Consider the following 22,750-nt stretch of genomic DNA (forward strand, 5'->3'; position numbering starts at 1 on the left):
TTTAGAATCAGTATGTCCCATGCAATATTTGGGAACAGATTTTTGCTAAGAGAATTAGCTGCTGTTTATCTAAAATTCCAATTTAACTGTGTTTCTGTACTTCTCTCGCAACCTGTTAAAAAGCCTTGTCCAGCAGCCTAGAATCCATCTGGAGATAGTCACCCAAACCATATCTGGCCAAGTTCCAAGGAGCTAAGAAGATATCAGTAAGGAATTTGGATTGACACCTGATAAATAATGTTCATTTCAAGGATCCTCTCTGAGAATGCTTACAACACTTCCTTCGGTAACTAACAAGTGAATCACTTCCAACGTGTGTCTCTCTTTGGGTTTCGGCACTTAACACAGAACCTCCACTCCCTGTCCCCTAAATCTAGATTTATCAACCTCCCTCACATGGAAAGAAAGCCAGTTTGGTCAGGTATAAAGGAGAGCTTTGGGGCGCCTGGGTGGCTCAGTCGGTTAAGCGTCCGACTTCAGCTCAGGTCACGATCTCACGGTCCGTGAGTTCGAGCCCCGCGTTGGGCTCCGGGCTGATGGCTCAGAGCCTGGAGCCTGCTTCCGATTCTGTGTCTCCCTCTCTCTCTGCCCCTCCTCCGTTCATGCTCTGTCTCTCTCTGTCTCGAAAATAAATAAACATTAAAAAAAAAAAAAAAAAGAGCTTCACCACCCCTTAGGAGGACAGGGCCTATTCATGTTTCTGGGTTTTCAGGAAAGTGACAGGAGAAGCCATTTCCTGACTCTGTATGCCTGGTGTCATCCTGGGGCTGGGTCATTCCCAGATACCTCCCGAGGAGGCTTCTTCCCACTGCTGCTGCTGCAGAGACATGAGCAGCAGGCCAAGGAAAAAGTCATCCTCATAAAACAACCAACCATTTGCAACAATTTTATTTGCAAAGATTTCCTGCTGTGGCTAAATGATGTGGCTGCTTGGTTTGTTATTTAAAAGAGTGACCCTAGTGAGCCCAGAGCTCTGAAGGGGGGAAAGAGGCTGATTTCAGACCAGGATAAGTAAGAGGAGCTGGGACTGAGCGTGCCTAATTGAATTGCACTGATGATTCTGAGCGCTGTGCCACATGATAATAGCTTAGACTTTGAGGACAGCTCCTTATAGTCCCTATTAGGCAACCCCAATCCTTTCAGGGTCCTGATAGAGAAGGTTATTAAAATATTCCCAAGAGAGGTTCGAGATTGGATTCAAGAGCCCTGAGGAGCTGCACTTGAGAGGATGGAGGGAAAAGATGGGGTGCAGAAGGGATGGAGGTATATGGGCAGGGGAGACAACCAAGAGAAGAGGTCTCGCAGGCAGTAGATACAGAACCCCAGGAAAAAAAAATCTGGGAATTGGGGCAGAAGAGAAAGTTCAGAGAGGAAAGATCTTAGTGGAGAAGCACTCTGATGAGTCCGAAGACACTGTGTACAGTATGGGAAAGTGGGAAATCACGGTGGACTTTTTGCCGGACTCTGGTCCTCAAGGAATTTATGAATAATCTGGACTGTGTCCCCCCTGTTCTTTTTAGGAGGGCTACACTTTCAAAGATGGAGGCGGGTATTCGTGGCCATCTTGACGAGAATATCTGAGGAAGGAGAAGAGAGGACTGAGGAGGGCTCCCTTTCTGAGCGGCCACAAGACAAGGTAACAAAAGTTAGAACCAAGCGTGACTCTTAAAGGTGCAGTGGTCAGAGACCAAACTTCAGAGAGACTGCTTGCATTCTAACGTAAAGTAAGCCAAAGGGGAAATGATAATATCCACAGATGACTGTGTACCCAGAGGAGTTTTAAGATCAAAGCAGGCATTCCTGAACCAAAGTTTATGGACTTTAACATCCATTTGATTTCCTTGTGTGGTTTGGCAGACATTTTGGCCTAAATATTTTTCATTGTTAGCATTGGTTTTAATGAACAAATATTTGGTGATCTGCATCAGATTTTAATTTAACACTAAAGACAGCGGGAGAAAACATGAATGTAGAGAACTGAATAAATAGTAAGTTTTTTTTAATCTTTAGGAATTTATTTATTTATTTAATGTATTGAGAGAGAATGAAAGAGAGAGAGAGAGAAGACAGTGAGAGAGCAAGAGAGAGAGAGAGCGAGAGAGAGAGCGAGAGACAAAGAGAACACGAACAGAGTAGGGGCAGAAAGAGAAGGGAGAGAGAATCCCAAGCAGGCTCCACACTGTCAGCCCGAGGCCCGATGCAAGGCTTGAACTCATGAACCATGAGATCATGACCTGAGCGGAGATCAAGAGTCGGACGCTTAACCACCTAAGATACCCAGGTGTCCCATGAATAAACAGTAAGGTTTTAAAGGAAACCTCCATGATCTCGCAGAGAGGAGCAGAACAAGAAAGGTCCTGTGGAATAGGTATGCACTAGGCAGCTCAGCATCTTGGAGGAGGTCATTCATGAACTCCAGGTGTCCTTCTTCCCTCTGCCACACAGGACACTAAGAGTGGGGGGACGTGGAACTAAGGACAGAAAGGTCACTGCTTTCACAGAACTTACAGGGACAACATATAACAAAGCATAGAACTAGAACTGTTGGAAGAAATGGAACTGGCTGTATTGGGGGAAACAAAAGTTACACTGAAGGCAGGTAACAAGCAGGGCCCCATTAGTCCAGGGTCCAGGAAAGCTGCCTCCATGAAAGTGATGTCAGGACCAAAGCCTAGGGAATGAAAATGAGGCAGGTGAAGAAGCTTCTGCATTTATGTTCTGGTGGGAAGGGGCTCCTGGGGAATATATTCAAGGCAGAGAAGAGAGCTAGAAGCAAGAGAAAGAACACGGTATTTTCAAAGAACCAAAGCAGGTTCAGTATTGCAGGAATGGAGTGTTTGAGGGACAGCATGGCACGAGACAATTTTGGAAAGACAGGCAGGCCTGTGCAGTGGAGGACTTTATAAACCATATCAAGGAGATGGGACTTTATTACAGGAGCAATGAAAAGCCGTTGAAAGGCATTATGCAGGAGACTGATGAAATCACATTTTCATTTTAGATCACTCTGGGTGCGGTGTAGATTGGAAGGAAGCAGTACTGGGAGCCAGAAGATATTTACGAGGCCCTGCAGCAATGCAGGTAAGAAGAGCCGAACTGGGACGTGGCGCAGGGATGCAGACAGCGAGAGCACTCCAGAGGAGATCTGTGGGGAAGGGCATGGTCAGCAAGGAGATGGCGGGAATGTGAAAGCCAGGACACCTTTGGAATTTTTATGTTAGCTAACTGGGTACTAGGACGTACCCTTTGTAGGTGTACAGATTTGTCTGCAAGAGGATGGAAGAGCAACAGGAGAGAAAGCAGTTCAGCTTTGCATGTGGTATGTTCTAAGGCTCCGTGGCATCCAAAGGAACGTATCCACTCACAGTTGGCAATACAGACTGGGGGCTCAAGGGAGAGGTTTCAGCCAGAGAGGTCCTTTGGGAGAACCTACATTAGTTGTATACTTGGCAATGGAGGACAGAAAAGGAGGGTCTAGGACAAACCCTGAGAAGCACCAATTTTGAAGACGAGCCTGCCAAGGACCTGGAATGGAAAGACTAGAGAGGTCGGAAGAAAATCAAGACAGTCTACCAAATAAGCAGTGACAACTAGGGATGGCAGAAAGCATAGATGAAGGTGGGATAATACTAGGATTGGATCACAGATTGCATTAAAAGTAGCTTTAGTTTCAACTCTGAGTTAACAGCTTAGCTCAGAGGCTTTAGTCCAGCTCCCTTCCAGAGGTTAAACTAGTAGGTACACCTTCAACCTCCACTAAATGTATTTCAACCTTCCCAGAGTATACTTTGGTATTTCATGTAAGCTGAATGGTATCCGAATAGGTGTTTTCTGCATATGTTTCTATTTGTTGGATGGAATTCATAACGAATTTAAAACGGATGCCCAAAACATACTGTTGAGTAAAAGAAAGCCGGGTCATCAAACAGCAGGGGTAGTTACATTTCCATTTATGTAAAATTATAGATTTATATGGATGTAGGCATGCACGCACAGGGAAGTACCTAGAAAGATGTTCACTAATTATTTCTACAATGATTCTCTCTGGTTGGTTGTAGCGAAGGTCATTTTTTTCTTTCTCTTCTGGGCTTTTCTGCATTGTTTGAGTTTTGACAATGTTCTTGTGCAGCAGTTTTATACAAATCACAGAACTACAGAAGCCTAGTATAGAATCTTCTGCCCTTCATGGTCACACAATACCCGCAGGAGGATGTGTTGGAGGTGTGGCTGGATTGGGAGGTGAGGTCAGGGGAGCCGAACTCCACCTAGATCTTCTTCCTACTGAAGAAATCGGACTAAGAGCAACTATGGAAGCTGCCTCTACAGAACCACCTTCATGCTTAAGGGCAGAGAGGAGAAGCGCAGGAGACAAAATCCAAGGAAAGAACCCTCTTCATGTGCCTACAGACCCACGCCACCTGTTCTCCATTCCTTCCCGGTACAGCATCATTTCTAAGGTAAGGGGATTGGTAGGTCCTCATGCCTACGTGCATGGTGTCTTTTACAGTGATCAAGTATGCAGGGCCCACAGAGGTCCGTGTACAGCTCCAAACTGAACCCCTTACTTGCAGAGTGACCATGGACAGTATACTCCTATGAACCTTATTCTCTTGTATCATAAAATGGAAACGGCTCTTAACACCTGCCTAATAGAGTATTGCTTTGAGGTTAAGGAGGTCAAACACCCATAAACACTTAGAGGAACACCTAGCACACGGTAAGTGAACAATAAGTGGGAACCATTTTTTATTTCTTAGAACAGGAACCCAGCACAGCGAGCTTTGGATCTGAAAACACTCCCACCATCACAAGCCATGGCCATCCCAGTGGCCAGCCTTCAACTTCTGACATCTTGAACTGCCCTTCCCATAGTTTCAGAACCTCCTCCAACCCCAGTCCTAAAAGCCCTCCTCGGACCTCTACCATCAGTGTTCCACACTCACCTATTCAGCATGTTGGACTGGTAGATTCTCTTCTCATGGGTGTTGTAACAACTGCTCTTGGGCTCAGGGATGAAGCTGTGTTCAGACAGCATATCGGAAGCAGCGGTGGTGATTATGGCAATTCCATCCCTCACTCTGGCAGGGAGGCCATAGTCCCATTCATCATAGGACACAGAGATGAGCCCAGTGGGGAACTCCGAGGGCACTGTGTCTGTATCCCCTGCCACCAGACTAGGCACAATCCACGTGTAGCCGTAGCCAGTCAGCCCTACTGAGTTAGCTACTTCAAAGATATAAGTGGCTTCTTCCTTCGTACAATAAAGAAGAATGATGGGGCTTTGAAGTTTCTTGAGCTGGTTCTGGATCTTAGAATCTCCATCATCCAGGGACATGTCCAGCAGGAGGACTTCCTCTAACTCCCAGCCCACGAAGCTGTTCTCGATGGTGCTGCGAATCTTGTTTACAAAGTCCTGGTAGCCAGGGAAGTAGGTGGTGACGATAGAAAAGATGTACCAGTCATACTCTTCCATGATGTTGAGCATTACGGAAGCTTGCTGCTCAATTGATGGGCCAAACTGGAAGAACATGGAGGATTCATCCTAGAATAGTAAAATGTAAAAAAAAGAAAAAACCAATGATGGTAAGGGAGAGTTGGAATCAATTGGGTACAGAGGTTTGTGTTCATTGTTTACTTTTTCACATGATGCCTTTTAAAATGGGATGTTTGTATTGCAAACATTTGTAATACCTCTCTTCCTAAAACTACCTCCCAGATTCTCTGGAAAATCAACATAGGTGTATATATTCTCATTGTCTGAAATCCTTGGAGCATAGGGCAGCTTCCTATCATCAGATACGTTAGTATTTCTATTGCAAAACACATACAGAGTTGTATTAGATGGGACAGAGACTCTAAATGGCCTCACATCAGCTCAGGTCAGGTGTCACTGTCAAATTGAGTTCTAGGAACACACACACTTTTCATTTTGTGAGCCTTCTGAACTTATCACAACGGTGGATGTACATCACTCAATCAGAGTGAATAAATGGAAATGCCATCAATCTATCCTTAAGCCTATTGGTGGAGGCGGTAGAAACGCACTGGCCTAACAGGTGGGTGGTACTCAGGTATGGATGGCCAGAGAAAAGCACATGGTAGCAGAAGATTTAATCAGTGTATTTTCTAGAAAAATATAATGGATGAATTAATAGCACATTTAGTATTCCATCTTGCACTGTGACCATGAGATCTGCAAGTTAGAGTAAGGCACACGTAGTGTATCTGAGCTACAAGTTAGAAGGAAGGACTTGTACTCAAGCTCATGTATGATTAAGGTTTATTTAAGAGCAGCACACAGAAGACTGTTCTTTCTCTTACTTGTTTAATACCATGGGTCTCGGTCTGACCAGTGCATTATACACATAACCTTCTGTCAATTCTAAGAATCTTCTGTTTTCTCCCTCCTTTTGAGGGAGAAGCCATTTTAAATTTCTCCCATTTTATTTCACCTGCTGCTCTGAGATGTCAAGCCCTGCATTTTATCTCTGCCTTACAGCTAAAAAAAAAAAATCTAAGACCACAAAATGAAGACCCTCTCGGCCTTGTCCTTCTCCCTCAATCCACCTTCCCCTGACTTCCTCCTGGGGAATGGCATCTCTTTTCTTGGTCAGTGCCCCCTATCTTTTATCTGATGGTTCATCTCCATTTTAGAACAATCCAGGCTAACAAAATTGTGTCTTTCTAAAAGGGGCAGTTCTTTCTCATCCCCAAACGAGAGCTTCAAAGTACAGTCACAAGAGACCAGGCTTTTAAACAAAATTACATGGTGATTTCTTAGTTCACGAACATAGTTGTGTATAGCTGAGAAATTGCTGTGTATTTTTTGGGCACCCACTATTGAAAAAAAAATACAGGTTGGGAAATATCCAGCTGGTATCCAAAGACCCTGATTCGGCAATGAAAGCTGCCAGCCCCTTGGCTCTGCCAGAGCTATGATTGCTTCATGTGGCTTGAACTTTTCACATTTCCCACAGGCAATCCAGAATGAAACAGTAGAGGCTTTGTCATTGGAGGGCAATTCTTTCTGCTAAGAGTGAAATGGTGCTTATCATAGCTTCCTCCTCTGGCTTAAACATACAGTCAAAGAGGAGCTTCACAGGACCAGAGAATTCGGGGAAGCAGAGAAGGTAAGGCAACAAGAATGGGCAGGAAGGAGTGGGAATTGATTCAGAACACAGTAAGGGCTTCGTGTGTGTTTCCTCCAAACTGTAACTGGCCCCTGCCCGTGGTCTCCTACTACAAAACAAGTACTATTCTTCAGGTAACATTGATTTTGTCCTCAGGTTATAGGATTACAGTGGGAATCCTGGTTAAAAGTTTATTCCAAGATTTGTCAGGGAACCAAAACAGGGAAGGAAGGCCAGTGACAGAACCTCCCACCCAGAATGGCTTTGGAGAAATGGCTATTTGTTTTCCTTGTTACTGCCAGATAATGTTTCATTTGAAGATTCCCAAAATTCCCCTTTTCACTTGAGTTTTCACAAAGCCTAGTGGATATAACAAAATGACAAAATCTTCCAGATATACCGTAAAATGTATAGACTAAGAAGGCACCTGGATAGATCAGTCGGTTAAGAATCCGACTGTTGATCTTGGCCCAGGTCATGATCTCACCGTTTATGGGGTCGGGCACCACAGTGGACTCTTTGTTGTCAGTGTGGAGCCTGCTTGGGATTCTCTCTCTCCTTCTTTCCATGCCCCTCCCTCCCTCTCTCTCAAAATAAATAAACTTAAAAAATATTAAAATAAAATAAAATGTATAGCCTAAGGATAAAAGGGATCTCAATTGTAAACAAAGTAACTCAACCCATTCTATGATAAGGGAACCTCTCATCACAAGGGAGTTCTTAACACCCACAACTCTCCATCTATCATGAGACCACTGGCTGGTTCAAATAGAGAGCATGCCCTGAGGGAGAACCCATGAGGGTCCATAGTAAATGAGTCCATGCTAATGAAAAGAAATTAAAAAAAAAAAAAATTCTAAAATACCAACTCTACCCTCTCCTCTCTTAGTCTTTTCTCTCCCCACCCCACCCCTTTTTTAAGCTTATTTATTTTGAGAGAGCGGGGAAGCAGAGGGAGAGAATCCCAAGCAGGCTCCTTGTTGTCATCAGGGTTCGATCTTACAAACCATGAGATCAGATGAAATCAAGAGTTAGATGCTTAACTGACTGAGTCACCCAGGCGCCCCATCTCTTAATCTTCTCTTAAAACTTGCCCACAATTATATATGAGCTCCTAAAGAAACCATCAGCTACTATGTGAAAAAATCCAAGAATATAAGGTGAAAGTAAGGAGACAGAAAAACTAATATGGCTCTGTCTCACCCCCACCATATCCTCCTCTTACCTAATTCTATCATCCTCCACAATCATCCTTTCTGACTCCTCTCTCCCATCAATGCCCAGTTCAACTGTTTTATCTTGCCAATCCTTCATTAAATAAAGGATGCCTTACATGACCATTTTATTGTGGCACCAAGAAGAGGTTAATGAAGCCAAACAGAAATCAAGAGACAGAGTTATAGCTTGGGCAAATGTTTTCTGGGATAATGAGCGGTCCAGTGTTATTAATTTAGTTGACACAGCAATCTGGTATACAGCAGTTGGGAATGGGACAGCTCTTTTTCAACAAAGCTTTGGACTAACTATAAGTTGCAAGCAGTGACAGGCTTTGCAAATTATGGCTGAAGCCACAAATCAAAGAGCAATCTTCATGTGTGCATGGAGTGGAAAGGACTGGTGGCCACACATCCATCTTTACAGGCACCCAGCATGCATTGTGATCACCACAAGAAGTATCATCTTCTAGGATGAAGGACAGGGATATAATTCAGTTTGCAGCTCACTGTGCTTCCCCAGTTACATTTTTATCTCCTAATGAAGATTCCCAGCCACATTTATTGCATGAATGTACTTCTTCACCTTGCCTTTCGAGCAGTTTTGAAGCATTCACATATAAAGGGCCACCATGACTGAGATAATTAACACAGGGAAAGTACAATTGTACATTAGATTCCATCAGTCTAGAACCATTATGTTGAACCTCCATCACTGTGATGTTCATGGTGTTTATTTGCTAATAAAAAACAAAAACAAGTACTTTTTCAGTCTATTATTGGTCTCCAAAATAACTGCTGAAATAATTAGCAGTGTGTGAGATTCCTCTTCTGTATCACCCTGATGCCCTACAGATACATTTCAGAAATAAAAAATCAGGAGTACCTGGGTGGCCCAGTTGGTTGGGCATCCAACTCGTGATTTCGGCTCAGGTCATGATCTCATAGTTCCTGAGTTTGTGGCCCACATCAGGCTCCGTGCTGACAGTGCAGAGCCTGCTTGGGATTCTCTCTTTCTCTGCCTCTTCCCTGCTCGTGTGTGTGTGTGTGTGTGTGTGTGCGCGCGCGCACACACACACATGCGTGCACTCTCTCTCTCACAATAAATAAATAAACTGGAAAAAAATGATGAGAAATAAAGGATTAACTACTGCAGCTGCTGCTGCTAATGCCCCTGCCAATAGGTTTCAGCTATCGGCCCACTTTGGGAATTGCATCAGCTGAAGAGAACCATCTTGCCCAAAGTCATGCCCCTTCCCAGGATAAACTGCCCTGAATGACTGGTCATCCTGGAATATAAAGACCTGGCCCTCTTGCCCTGACTCTAGACAACTCTGAAGGATCAATTGATTTTCAAAACTTCCCAAAGGGTCAGCTGGAGCTTCCTTTAAAAGTGCCTGGGTGACTCAGTTGGTTAAGCGTCAGACTTTGGCACAGGTAATGATCTCACAGTTCATGGGTTTGAGTCCCGCACTAGGCTCTCTGCTGTCAGCACAGAGCCCACTTTGGGTCCTCTGTCCCACTTCTCTCTCTGCAGCCCCTACTGCATGCATGAGTGCACTCATTCTCTCTTGCTCTCCCTCACTCTCAAAAATAAATATTAAAAAAAAAACTGCATCACACCTCGGGGCACATGGGTGGCTCAGTAGGTTGAGTGTCCTACTCTTGATTTCAGCTCAGGTCACGATCCCAGGGTCTTGGGATCAAGCCTGTTGTCAGGCTCCAAACTGAGTGTGGAGAGAGATTCTCTTCCCCTACCACCATTGACTCTAAAATAAAATTTTTTAAAAAATCCATCACATCTCTACTTCTCCCTCCGCCCAATCTTCTCTTTTCATGGCAATGATCTTAAGAACACTCTCTGAAGAACCTCCTGTATGTTAACCTTGGTTTCAGTGTCTGCTTCCCAGGGAACCCAACCTGAAACTATTCAGTCCCCTTTTTCAACATGGAAAATAGATGGCCTAAAAGAGAACATAGTATCTATTTTCAAATACAGAAATGACCTATATGTGAGAAAGACAAGTCTTTGCCCATTAGCTCCAGAAGAGAAAACTGGGACTAATGAGTAGAAATATTAAACGTCATTATTCAGTTCAATGTAAGAAATAGATGTGCAAAAATTACAACTATTTAGAAGAGAATGAAACTCACAAGGTTTCTTCGAACTCACGTGAGTTCTCTGTTGCTATACGCATTTGAACAGGAGCCGATTTTTATTTTAAGTTTATTTATTTATTTTGAGAGACAGAGAGAGAACATGTGAGCAAGGGAGGGCCAGAGAGAGAATCCTAAGCAGGCTCTGCACTATCAGTAAAAACTCACAGACCTGTGAGATCATGACCTGAGTCAAAATCAAGAGTTGGACACTTAGGGGCGCCTGGGTGGCGCAGTCGGTTAAGCGTCCGACTTCAGCCAGGTCACGATCTCGCGGTCCGTGAGTTCAAGCCCCGCGTCAGGCTCTGGGCTGATGGCTCAGAGCCTGGAGCCTGTTTCCGATTCTGTGTCTCCCTCTCTCTCTGCCCCTCCCCCGTTCATGCTCTGTCTCTCTCTGTCCCAAAAATAAATAAAAAACGTTGAAAAAAAAATTAAAAAAAAAAAAAAGAGTTGGACACTTAACCAACTGAGCCACCCAGGCGCCCCAGAGGCTGATTATTTGATAAAGGGATTCTCCCCAGCACTCGGCCTGGAAAACACATGCTGACCTTTAAGGCCTAGTTCAAGTGTTAGCTTTTCATGCATAACATCTTTCCTAAGTTCCCCAGGTAAGTTAGTTCTCTTTGCCTTCTGCTTTTACAATATTTTGTACATGCCTCTATCTTAATATTTATCACACAGGAAGGATATATCCCTCTTCCCATAAAAAACACCCTTCTCAAGAGCAGAAACTGTGCCTTATTCATCTCGGTATATCTAGGTAGCATATGAAAAAAATGTTTTTGTATGAATAATAAAATGAAGGTTCCTTTATTGGGTATGAGATTAACTGAACTCTGACAGTCTAATTTGGTTCCAAAGTTCTATGATGATATCACATATCGACCTCATAGTCAGCAGCTATGCTTAAATAGTTATATAAACTGCACTTTTATAAAATGTGATGGGATTCCCTCTTGGAACCAGGAAGAGAGGCAGGAAATACTAGTGGTCACTTCCTTACCCCTCTGTGACAAATTCCTTGAAAACATCATCTATACTCCCTTCCTCTAAATCCTCTTCTCACATTCTCTATCGCACTGACTCCAACCAGACTTTTGACTTCATTGAAACTCCTCTTGTGAGGCACAGAGGTGACCCTGATATTGCCAACTCTAACATCCACTCACACTTACCGTTAGAGTCACTAATGTACCCTCCGGACTGAGAAGACCCTTTGATACCAAAAAAATGAAACAAACCACTCTCTACTGTTTACACAGAGTTTTGTTCATAGTAACTCACTGAGAGGAGTGGACAGTCCACAGCAGTACACAGCTATTCTCCAGCCCTATCCAGACCTTAATCCCTAGCTTTTATGGAGTGAGAAGCATGGTGGTGAGGTCACAGGGTAGTTATCTAAAGTGGCGACGTCTGTGCGCAAGAGGATCTCTACTAGTTATCCAAAATGGTGCCACCTGTGCGCCAGAGGGGACCATAAATGTAGCGCCAAAGATGGAGTTGGTGTAGGAGTCAGCATTCCTACAATCCATCCTTACCTATGAGCAGCATTTGACATGGTTGATAATTTGGCTCCTACCTGTGCCTTCCTTGGTTTCCAGGGCTTCACATTCTCTTGACCTTCCTTCTACCTTACTGGCTGTTATTCCTCTGTCTCCTCTGCTGGCTCCTCCTCTTCCTTCTGACCTTTTAAAGCTTTGTGTCCCAGGAATAATCTTTGGTCCTCATGCCTCTTCTATCAACATTCACCGCTGCTGAGATCTCATCCAATATCCTGATTTAAATCCTATTTATATGCCAATCACTCTCACACTTCTTTCTCCAACACTTCAAACTTCTGTATCAAACTACCTGTTCTATATGTCCACTTGGATATCTTAGAAACGTGGCCAACATTTCCAAAACTGAACTCACCCTTTCCCATTTCAGCTAAAGGCAGGTCAGTCCCTCCAGTTCCAACTCCTCTCTTTCTCTGGAGCTCTACATCCAATCAATCAACCTTACTGCCAACCTTCATAATGTATCTAGAACACAGCCTATTTTCACCAGCTCTGTTTGAGCCACTATCATCCTTCACCCAGTCACTGCAAGAGCCTGCTAACTGGTCTCCTTGCTCTGTCCCCCACCCCAAACCCTCTATAGTCTGAGCTCAACAAAGAAGCAGGATTATCTTTTTAAAACTTAAATCATAAGATGTTATTCTCTGCCCCAAACCCTCAATGGCTTCCCAATCCACTAAAAAGAAAAAGCCAACACCCTTGCCTTGGACCCCGGTTGCCCCATGGACCCCACACCCTCCCACCCTCCCTCTCTATCCATGCACTCTAACCTTTCTTGAGCACACACACTCCTGCTCCAGTTATTGTAGCTATTTTCTCTGCCTGGAACACTCTTCTTCCAGCTATCCACAGGGCTAACACGCACCTGTTTCAAGTCTTTGCTAAACCTCAACTTCTCAACAAAGCCCAATCCTGATCCTGTAGTAAAATACTAACACCTGCCCAATCCTCTCATCCTGCTCCATTTTTTTCTTGTTGCCATAGCATGTATCACCATCCAACAGACTTCATGAGTACTTATTTGATATATTTATTATAACTCACTGCCTCTTCCCAATCAGAGTGTAAACACCAGGAGGGCAGGGACCACTGTTCATTGCTGCCTTTTGGTACCTGAAATGGGGTCTCAGTAGATGTTTGTTGAATTTAAAAATGTAGAAACTGATGTTACAACCAGATAATCCTCAAATCCTCAGTTTATCTTTGTTGGCTTTCCAATCGAAATTTTGTTTTCCTGGTATCACAAAGCCTTTCACATTATTCAAATCTGAGTGCTTCATAACATCATAGGGATTATGATCCTGCTAGAACATTAACATAGAATCAGAGTAAATAAATCTGATTTTCCTCCTAGTCCCTCCTCCTATTGTAGGAGTAAAGAAAATCTTTCTGTTCTCCTTCTCACTTCAGTTCTTAAGGAGGATCTGTGTCTGATAAGAGGCTAGGACCGCTAGAGTGTCACTGAAAACTCCACTACCATCAGATTTAGAAAACAAGTGTGCAGATGATGGGGTCAGGGTTACCCAGCTGCCTAACAGAAGTGCTGGCCGTTTCCTCTTTACTTCTTCCACAGTAAGCAAAGTAGAAGCAGAACATGAAGGACAAAAATCTCTTTTCTCTCCCAAAATAAGGGAAGGATTTTCTCTCCCCACCTAACTCCGACCCCCACCCCGACCCCACCTTTGAGGGCTAGAAATTCTGATTCCACACTATCAGTTTTTGACTAAGGCTGCTGGTGTTAGCTACTGCGGGTGAATTTCAATAGTGTCAGAGTTTTGTGAGCAATGCCTTGCAAGATAGGGAAAATGCCTGATGTTCTCCAGCCTTGCTATTAGTCAGAAATATCATGACTGAACCACATGCTGGAAGCTCACTAGTGGAGAATCATGATCTCTCCTGCCCATTAAACGCCAGATCCATTCTTTGTTAAACCTTTGCACACAAAGGAGAACACTCTGGGTTTTCAAAAGCCCATGAACAAAAATCCAAGCAGAAAGGTTAGTGTAAGAGCCATTCTAGATAACTAAACAACTCCCGAAGAAGCCAGCATTCTTTTTCTTATTTGTTCGTTTTTTTGTTTTTTTCTTTTCAGAAGATAATTTGGCTTTCTCCTTGAATTCTGTCCCATTTCCCTCCCTGACTGAGTCTTCTTGGATGCACTTCAATTACAAAATCTAAGTCACAGCTGAGAAGCAAACGGAAGGTATTCACTTTGAGAATGCCTACAAGGTTCTTTCTAGTCCAGGTCTCAGAGACAACATAATGGCAAGAAGAAAGCTTACGAGATAGAGGGGGCAATAAGAGGGGAAGAATAAAAAGGCAGATTTCCTCTCACTAGAATACTCAAATGAATTACAGAATTAAGGAAAGGAGCAGAGGGCTTGGCGAGGACTAAGAGAACTTCTAGAATGTGTTTGTGCTCCCCTGTAAGGTATCAGGACTGCCAAAACCTTAGCAAGGCTATTTCATTTCATCTTAAATTAAAATTCCTCTCTATGGCCTACTCCATTATGCACATCAAAACAACTCTCAGATGGATGGGCTTGTATTTTTATTAAGATGTTCTTTTCTATAAAAGAGCAAGCTGACAAGTTCAGCAACAATGAAGTGGCGACTGAATAAAAGTACTTTTAAATAAATGCAAGGGAAGAAGGTGGAGGAGAGGAGAAGTTGGAAAAGAAAATGAAATGGATAGAGAAAAAATAGTGTAAATATTAAACTAAGAGTATTAGCTAGGCAATAGGATTATCAGTGTCAGACACAATTTATTTAGGTGAATTTATAAAATCAGGTGTGGAGGCAACTGGCTGGCTCAGTTGGTGGGGCATGCAACTCTTGATCTTAGAGTTGTGAGTTGAGACCTCACATTGGGTGGGGAGCCTACTTAAAAAAAAAGCATGTGTTCAACACTAATATTGATCTGGGAATTTTATAGGATAAAAAGAAAGGCAGCGTAAGACTAAACAATATAACCAAGGGAAAAACAGAAAAGTATTAGGTATGAAATACTACATCCCAAACTGTCTATGCCTCCAAAGTGCTCCCACCTCACTTAAGCCAAGGGGGTAGAGTTTACAGAAGAATTGTGATTAATTGTTTAAATTTGTTTTATTATTATGTTTAATTTGGGGGGGAGGGGCAGAAAGAGAGGGAGACACAGAATCGGAAGAAGCGGGGCTCAAACCCACAAGCCGTGAGAACATAACCTGAGCCAAAGTTGGATGCTCAACTGACCGAGCCACTCAGGCGCCCCAGAAGAACTGTGGATTATTAATGAAAGGACAGGGTTAAATACAAGTGGGTCATAGTACCTGACATACTAGCAGTTTTCAAAATAAAGATGTTGACATTTGTCTCAAATAAATTAACATTCCCATCTCTTCATACATATTTGATCATAACATCACATTCACATACCAATGGGAGCAGAGAAGTGGGAAGGTTCTCACAGGAAGAGAAGGATAGAAAAGGCATTTTATATTTGATCAAGCGACGAGTGTTAGCACTTCATTTATTGCTGAAAATAACAAAAGCACCAGTTCTAGATACAGTGGTTATGTCCATACACATGAGTTTTTTCAAGAGATCTCTGGAAAACAGAGAGTTATTTGTGCTTCTGTCCCTGCTCCATATAGAAAGACAAAGCATCGGTGAATTTAGAATTGGGACCAGTCATTTGGAATAAGTTAACAAGCCACTGTCTCCAATGGTGGAAACAAGTTTTCTGAGAAAGTTTTTCACACCAAACATCCAGTGATCGGTATTCCTAAGTCCCTGGATTGGAAAACTGATCACTGCTTCCTCACATCAGCAAAGTACGGCTGTTCACAATCAACGCGGCTTTGAATTTATTCACATCTCCCAAACCAATTTGGTCCTCCATCTAAAAGAGGCAACGCATCTTGAAGGGCTCCAGAAATGAAAATAAAATTGCATACAGGCATTTTAAATATATATATATATATATACATATCCTCAACAGCTTGTCAGCACCTGCCTGTCTCAGGCTCTCTCGATTATAGGACTTAGAACGTTAGCCACCCAGGCATGCCTTCCAATGTTTTGACTGGGACTGGCCAAGGTTTATCCTCACCTACAATATCTTCTAGAGCTGACTGGGCTCCTCTAGACCCAGAATTTGGTGAACCTGATGGGAGCCTGGCTGAGTACAGACATATCCACCCAGAAGAAGCCTTCCTTCCTAACAGCCTCACCATGGGTCCAATCCAAAGGACTAAGTGTCTTCCTCAAGTACTGAAATTTATTCCATCTCTTTTGGATGAGGCTCCCGACTCAGAACTTCCCAACTGTTCTGCACAATCCCTGACAAACTGCCAACACCCCCAATGTTGGCCCTTGCTCCCTGGTACCTCCAGATGCCAGCTGAGGTCTGATGCCCCTTTCCTGACTTTAACAGAGAGATGATTAACACATTAGTTGTGCCAAAGGTTGCTACTTTGTCCACCAGTATATCAAATCCTTGCATACCCACACCAGTCTGAATCACACCAAGTGGGTTATTTGGTCTAAAAGAGGTTTCTTGGAGCTTGCTGGCCCCCTATGCTGTGATAGGCAGCCCCCTGAAACGGATTAGTCCAGTATTCCCAGATCTCTGACCTTCCCTAGACTTACTATTCAGGTTCCAGTATGCATGGCCTCAGTAGAGTGAAATTGATGTCCAGTATGTGAGTGGGTGCATCCAAGTTTACTTGAGATTTTCTTCATTTTATACTGAAAATTTCTTGCCTTTTCCAGAATTATTCAACTCCTACATTTGCTATGCCTCATTTATGCCTGCTGTTTATTAGCACCAAAAATGGAACCTTAAGAGTCTAGAGTTCCTAATTGCTTACTTTTCATTTTCTTTTCCTCATGCTCTGGATGGCATGGGTATATAAAGCCTCACTGAGAGTACAACACAATCTATTAGAATCAAATCCAGCTCCTAAACTGCTACAGGGAGAACCATACTAAAACTATTTTTCTAACCATACAATCTTGTCCATATTCCTTGAAAACAACCTGTTCATTTTTTTTTATCTATGTAAGAAAAGGAATATTTGATTTAGAAGGCACAGAATACTTCAGATCCAGCTTCTAATCCAGTCAAGGGTCACTCTGTCCCAGCCTGTGCCCTCTGACTCAGTGGTACCAACTCAGCCAACCTTTCCAAAAACGATTTTATCACTGCAATAGTCAGCACTGAAGTCCAGTCTGAGGCTTTTTCCTTCTTTGCCGCCTTTTCCCCATAGTCCTAGTTCAACAGATAAAGACCCCATTAGAACGTCCTACGTGGCTTACACCCTTAGTCCAATCAGTGTTTCTATTCTCTCTGGAGCCTTGGGGAAGTGAAATGCTGTCAATATCTCGACCCTATTCTGGAAGATTCGCCAAGCAAGGACAAGCAGCAGCCTTACCTCAAAAGAGACATCAAATTGGCAAGATCTTTCCTGCAAACAAGAATTCTGCAAGCAAACAGATGGCCCATTTATGCATTTTTATTTTGAAGTTTGTTGATTTGTTTTTAAACCACGTTTCCTGGTCTCCAACGTTTCTATAGCTCATAGCTTTCCACCTGAATACTTTTCCTGCGATGGGAGCGTGCAAGCAGAAAAAAAAAAAAGAGAACTCTTTAAAAGAAGATGCCAGTTGGCATATCAAACTGCAAGAAGCTCAGAGCTCTCTGGAGAAGAGTCATTGTCACAATCAGATGCAGCATTTATTAATCTCTAATCTGGATCCTTCACAGAGGGGCCTCTGCCCATGGATGAATCATCCCAGACAAGTATGAGTCTTACATACAGTCTCATTATCTTTAGAACTGGCAGTAAAGCAACTCACCTGAAGCTATCAGGTTCACATTAGCTGGCTGTGAATCCTGACCCATGCTAACAAAACAAAATGGGGGCAGCCTTATGGCTCAGCAATGACATTTTAATGTTAATTCAGCATTGCTAAAAGGTGTCAATATGCTTATCTTTTGTAAGTACAGCTTAAACTCTCTGTTAAATAACGCCAGCCCAAGATCTCAAAGAACAGACATCAAGCAGAGTGGCTTGAGAAGACACAGGCCATCTTAGGAAACAACTTCAATTAAACCAGTTTAGGTGAATGTGAGGTGGAACTAAGAGTATTTTCCAAGTCTTCAAAGAAAATTCCACAATTTTCCTCAGTTACATAGGCCAATGGCAACCTTGACTTTCAGAAATTCTTCTGTACGTCTATCTTGATTCCATCATGCTGCAGATTAAGCCTTTTGGCTCTCATGCTTTCCTTGATGAAAGATAATATGATAGGCCTTCAAAATTTTTATGGAACTAAATCAAACTGATTTCAAGACAGATGATGGTTTGGTTCAAGAAGGATAGGGTTCCTATTACAATATGTGAGTGGTTTATAGTGTTCTAGATGCTGTTATACATGTACTGTATCAATTAATACTCACATTCTTATGAACTAAGCCCTATTACTCTCCATTTCACCAACAGAGAAAGTGAGCTTTAGAGAAGTGAAGTAAACCAAGGTTACTGTTGGTTTGAGAATCCAGCTAGGTCTGACTTCAGAATGCAAACCACAACATGATGCATCTTCAAGCTTCCTTTAGTCATCTCTATGGCTCCATCTGAACCATCTACATCTCCTATATTAATTGTGAACCACAGAATGATCACAGTTATCTAGTTAAATTCTACCCCTGCCTAGTAGTATGGATTATTTTCATGAGCTCTTTAAGCTTCATTCCTGTGCATCCATTCACTAGCACATGGGTACTGCTAACTAGTGATGGATTTGGTATATGTTATTACCCTACAGTATTCTTCTAGTGGACATCATACAACCTGTTATTTATGATCTTATTGTTTTTTAGTCAATCAAACATTTATTAATACCTATCAGGTGCTATGGGAGGTAGACATGAAGTGTAAGTCATTATCCTCATCCTTAGGGTGAGCTAACTAGAAGATAAGATGAAAATGTACAAAATAATTGATGATTTTCCTAAGTTAAATGATAACATGAGGTTTAGAATAGGTCATAGGAATGATGAGAACAGAGGGCAGTATGGCTGGATGGCTATATTTTGTAAGCTTCTTTTTACTTATCTCCATCCTTGACAGTTCTCCCACTATCAGCAAATTAAACACCCATACATATCAATCCAAATATGACTGTAGGTAGAAATATAAGTAACACTGGCTTTGAACCTTAGATTTGTCTTCAGGTGGATGATGAGCCTCTGATGCCCACCATCTCAGGCAACAATGTAGGGGTTGATGGACATACCATACTGTATCATATCCATAGCACTCTACGGTCTAAACGAATTATATATAAATCTTTCTCCTTGATCTCTCCAGCCTTTCATTTTCATCTCAGAAGATTAGATTAGTATGACAGGACTTGTCCTTTATGAAGCCAGCCTATCCAGTTAAAAAACTTTCTTCTCTCCAAATAATTGCAAATTGATTTTGTTAAGATTTCTTTTCAGTGTTCCTTCAGAAAAGCTAAGGGAATGATAATTCCTAGTCTTTCCTCTCTCTCAATGTATTTGTTTTCTTTACACTGATTTTTTTCCCTTTGGCTCTCCAACAGTTTTCAATAATTGTACACATTGGGCAAGAGATCAATCATTTCAGTGTTTCTTACATAGAGATGACCTAGGAATGCAAATTTATATCCAAGCAACTCACCAAAGTAGCCGATACCAAATTTCCCCCAGTTCAGTTTGTTAGTCCCTGTGCCCATTCACTTAAAAATAGATGACCACCTAAAGGCTATCAGTTCTCAAAACTGCCCCCAAACTTATTAAGAAAACATGATATTTTTTATTACCTTCTTACTGATAAAGCAAATGTATATTCTAAGATATTTTATTCTTGGCCTCATGAAATTAAATGAATATAAGTAGCAATGACATCCCTGAGAAATGACATAGTGACACAGTTTGCCACCTTTTTTTTCCAAAAAAAAAAAAAAAAAAAAAAAAAAAAAGAGGACACAACCTGAACCAGAGGTTGTTCCAGGTATAAATGAGGTGGCATACAATGTCCTTGGGAGCTCAATAAGGGCTGAAGTTCAGTAAGGGACTTTGATGATAAAGGGTAAATCTCTGGTGATGAAGGATAAATTCATCTCTCCTTAATTCTCTCAACCTCTTAATCCTTTCCTACTGTAAGGTAGAGTAACTTCCAGATTCCCCTCTCATTTCCTTCTCATAAAGGCAGAGATCTGCTTTGGTCACAGTAAAACTTTTCAAATACTTAATTGGCTCTATTTATTAAATATATTCTAGAAGAGGGTTTTCATGTTGCTCAGTGAGTAACTTCTAGAGGCAGAATCAGTTAGGACTCTTTCTTTGATATGTCAAGTAATATATCAATCATGCCTAATCTTTCTTTTAGATCAACCTCCCTTGCCCACAGGCTCAGTCAGCTTCTTTTTGCACAGCACAAGTACTATTAACCAGAAGTGGGTGCCTGGCCAAAGCAGCCTGTCCTTAAGCAGTCTGGGTCTGATGTTATACGCAGATTATATATATAATGAAAAATAAGCAGCAGAACCACATAACACACAGTGATGAGATCACGACTTCTGTGTACTCCTGCAATATCAGGCCAACTTCTAACAGTTCAGAAATTGAGCTATTTATTTTGCCTGAATTTCTGTTTTGCTTGAATTTCTTTTTTTTCAATATAATTTATTGTCAAATTGGCTAACATACAACGTGTATAGTGTGCTTTTGGTTTTGGGGGTAGATTCCCATGGTTCATTGCTTACATACAACACCCAGTGCTCGTCCCAACAAGCACCCTCCTCAATGCACATCCCCCATTTTCCCCCTCCCCACCTCCCCCAACAACCCTCAGTTTGTTCTCTGTATTTAAGAGTCTCTTACAGTTTGCCTCCCTCTCTGTTTGTAACTATTCCCCATCCCTTCCCCTATGGTCTTCTGTTAAGTTTCTCAAGTTCCACACATGAGTCAAAACATATGGTATCCATCTTTCTCTGACTGACTTATTTCACTTAGCATGATACCTTCCAGTTCCATCCGTGTTGCTGCAGATGGCAAGATTTTATTCTTTCTCATTGTCAAGTAATATTCCATTGTATGTATAAACCACATCTTCTTTATCTATTCATCAGCTGATGGACATTTAGGCTGTTTCCATAATTTGGCTATTGTTGAAAGCGCTGCTATAAACATTGGGGTACATGTGTCCCTATGAATCAGCTATTTTGTTTGAATTTCTGCATATGGCTCCTGGCTTCTAAAATATTAACTACATCTCATCCTCCACAGTTTTAAGAAATGAAACTTCTCCCACCTTGTCCTTCAGTACCATATCGATATACCCTGAACAAAATTAAATTGATCCCCGTCTTCAACTTTTTCCTCATTGTACCTACAGCTGTTCTGCACTCTGTTCAAATCAATTCATTTCCCACTTCCTTTGAGATGGTTTGACTAACCATCAAACTTGGAGTCCTGTTTCTTCTGAACTCCTGGGCATTCCATACTGACCTGTCTGTCCATGATCACTTCAAAAGAACTCAATGTTCTTTGACTTTGACCACATTTGGCTCATTGTAAGGGCACCAGAAATAAGGTAAAATATTAAGTTTATCCTCTGTAAAATGGTGGCTGAGTAACTGTCAAAAAGGCTAGTTTCTGAAATATTTAATAGATTTCACTGAAATCTCTTGTGTAGGAGGAGGTTACAGTGCTGTTAGCATTGAGACCAAAGGTCAAATAACTGTACCTTAGCCCTTAGGATTACCACCTCAACACAAAGCTGGCAACTGGAGCTTTATGCACAGCCCCCAATTTCTCAGGCACACCTCTTGACAGCATTCTTCCATCTTTCTTTCATCTATCCAGCCACTGGTGTTTATTCAGTACGTAAGACTTGGCTAACAGAGAACTGGGCACAGCAAGTAGGTACAATGTAGTTGGACATAAAGCCAAATAATTTACTTGATGGTTTAGAGTCTACTTGGAGATTAAAAGCTATTTGCTTTAGCAACCTATGTAATAGATGCTAACAAAACTACATCCCTTTGTTTAGGCATGAACTTACATGGTTTTAAAAGGAAGGTTTACTAAATAGCCAAGGGGACAAAGCAGCAAGTAAGGGAAGATGCATACTAGGGCTATGGAAAAGAATCGGCTTTGGAAAAACAAAACAAACAAACAAAAAACCTCACAGTCAAATCTTGATACTTCTTAGGTGTGTGATCTTAGATGGTTATTTCACTCATACGACCATTATTTATTTTCCTCTAAAAAATAAAAGTACTAATTCTTAATTTATAGATTTGAAACAAGGATCAAATGAGGCAATACACACGAAGCTGCCTAGCACAGTGCCTGGCACACAGTCAATTTTCAGACACATTTAGTGTGACTGTATTCACAACATGCAATGGCCAAAAACATAAGCAAGGAAAACTTTTGTTTTATACATATTTACAAACTGGTTGACAAATTCATCATTATTTTTATGGTCTTCATTGTCTAAACATCCATTCTATGTGATCAAAGATAGCTTTCGAGTTTGACTGGAACTTTAATATAACCCAGAACAACATGGGCTCCTGGTTGTCCCTTTCCAAATATATGAGAACACTCTACACACAGAATACCTCAACTAAGAGTAGAAAAGACATGAAGAAGTAATCAATCAAAATT

The 22,750-nt window shown here is 41.9% G+C and overlaps 1 protein-coding gene across 1 annotated transcript in view; it reads right to left on the reverse strand.

The window, feature by feature from the left end:
* The window catches only part of GRIN2B (glutamate ionotropic receptor NMDA type subunit 2B), a 428,048-nt gene that overhangs the window by 192,735 nt on the left and 212,563 nt on the right, over nt 1-22,750 (reverse strand). The window contains exon 5 of the mRNA XM_043563552.1: nt 4,944-5,542. Within this exon, the coding sequence (XP_043419487.1) occupies nt 4,944-5,542 (599 nt within the window). The remainder of the gene's footprint in view (nt 1-4,943; nt 5,543-22,750) is intronic.

This window comes from Prionailurus bengalensis, chromosome B4, assembly GCF_016509475.1.
Source record: "Prionailurus bengalensis isolate Pbe53 chromosome B4, Fcat_Pben_1.1_paternal_pri, whole genome shotgun sequence".
Lineage (NCBI taxonomy): Eukaryota > Metazoa > Chordata > Mammalia > Carnivora > Felidae > Prionailurus > Prionailurus bengalensis.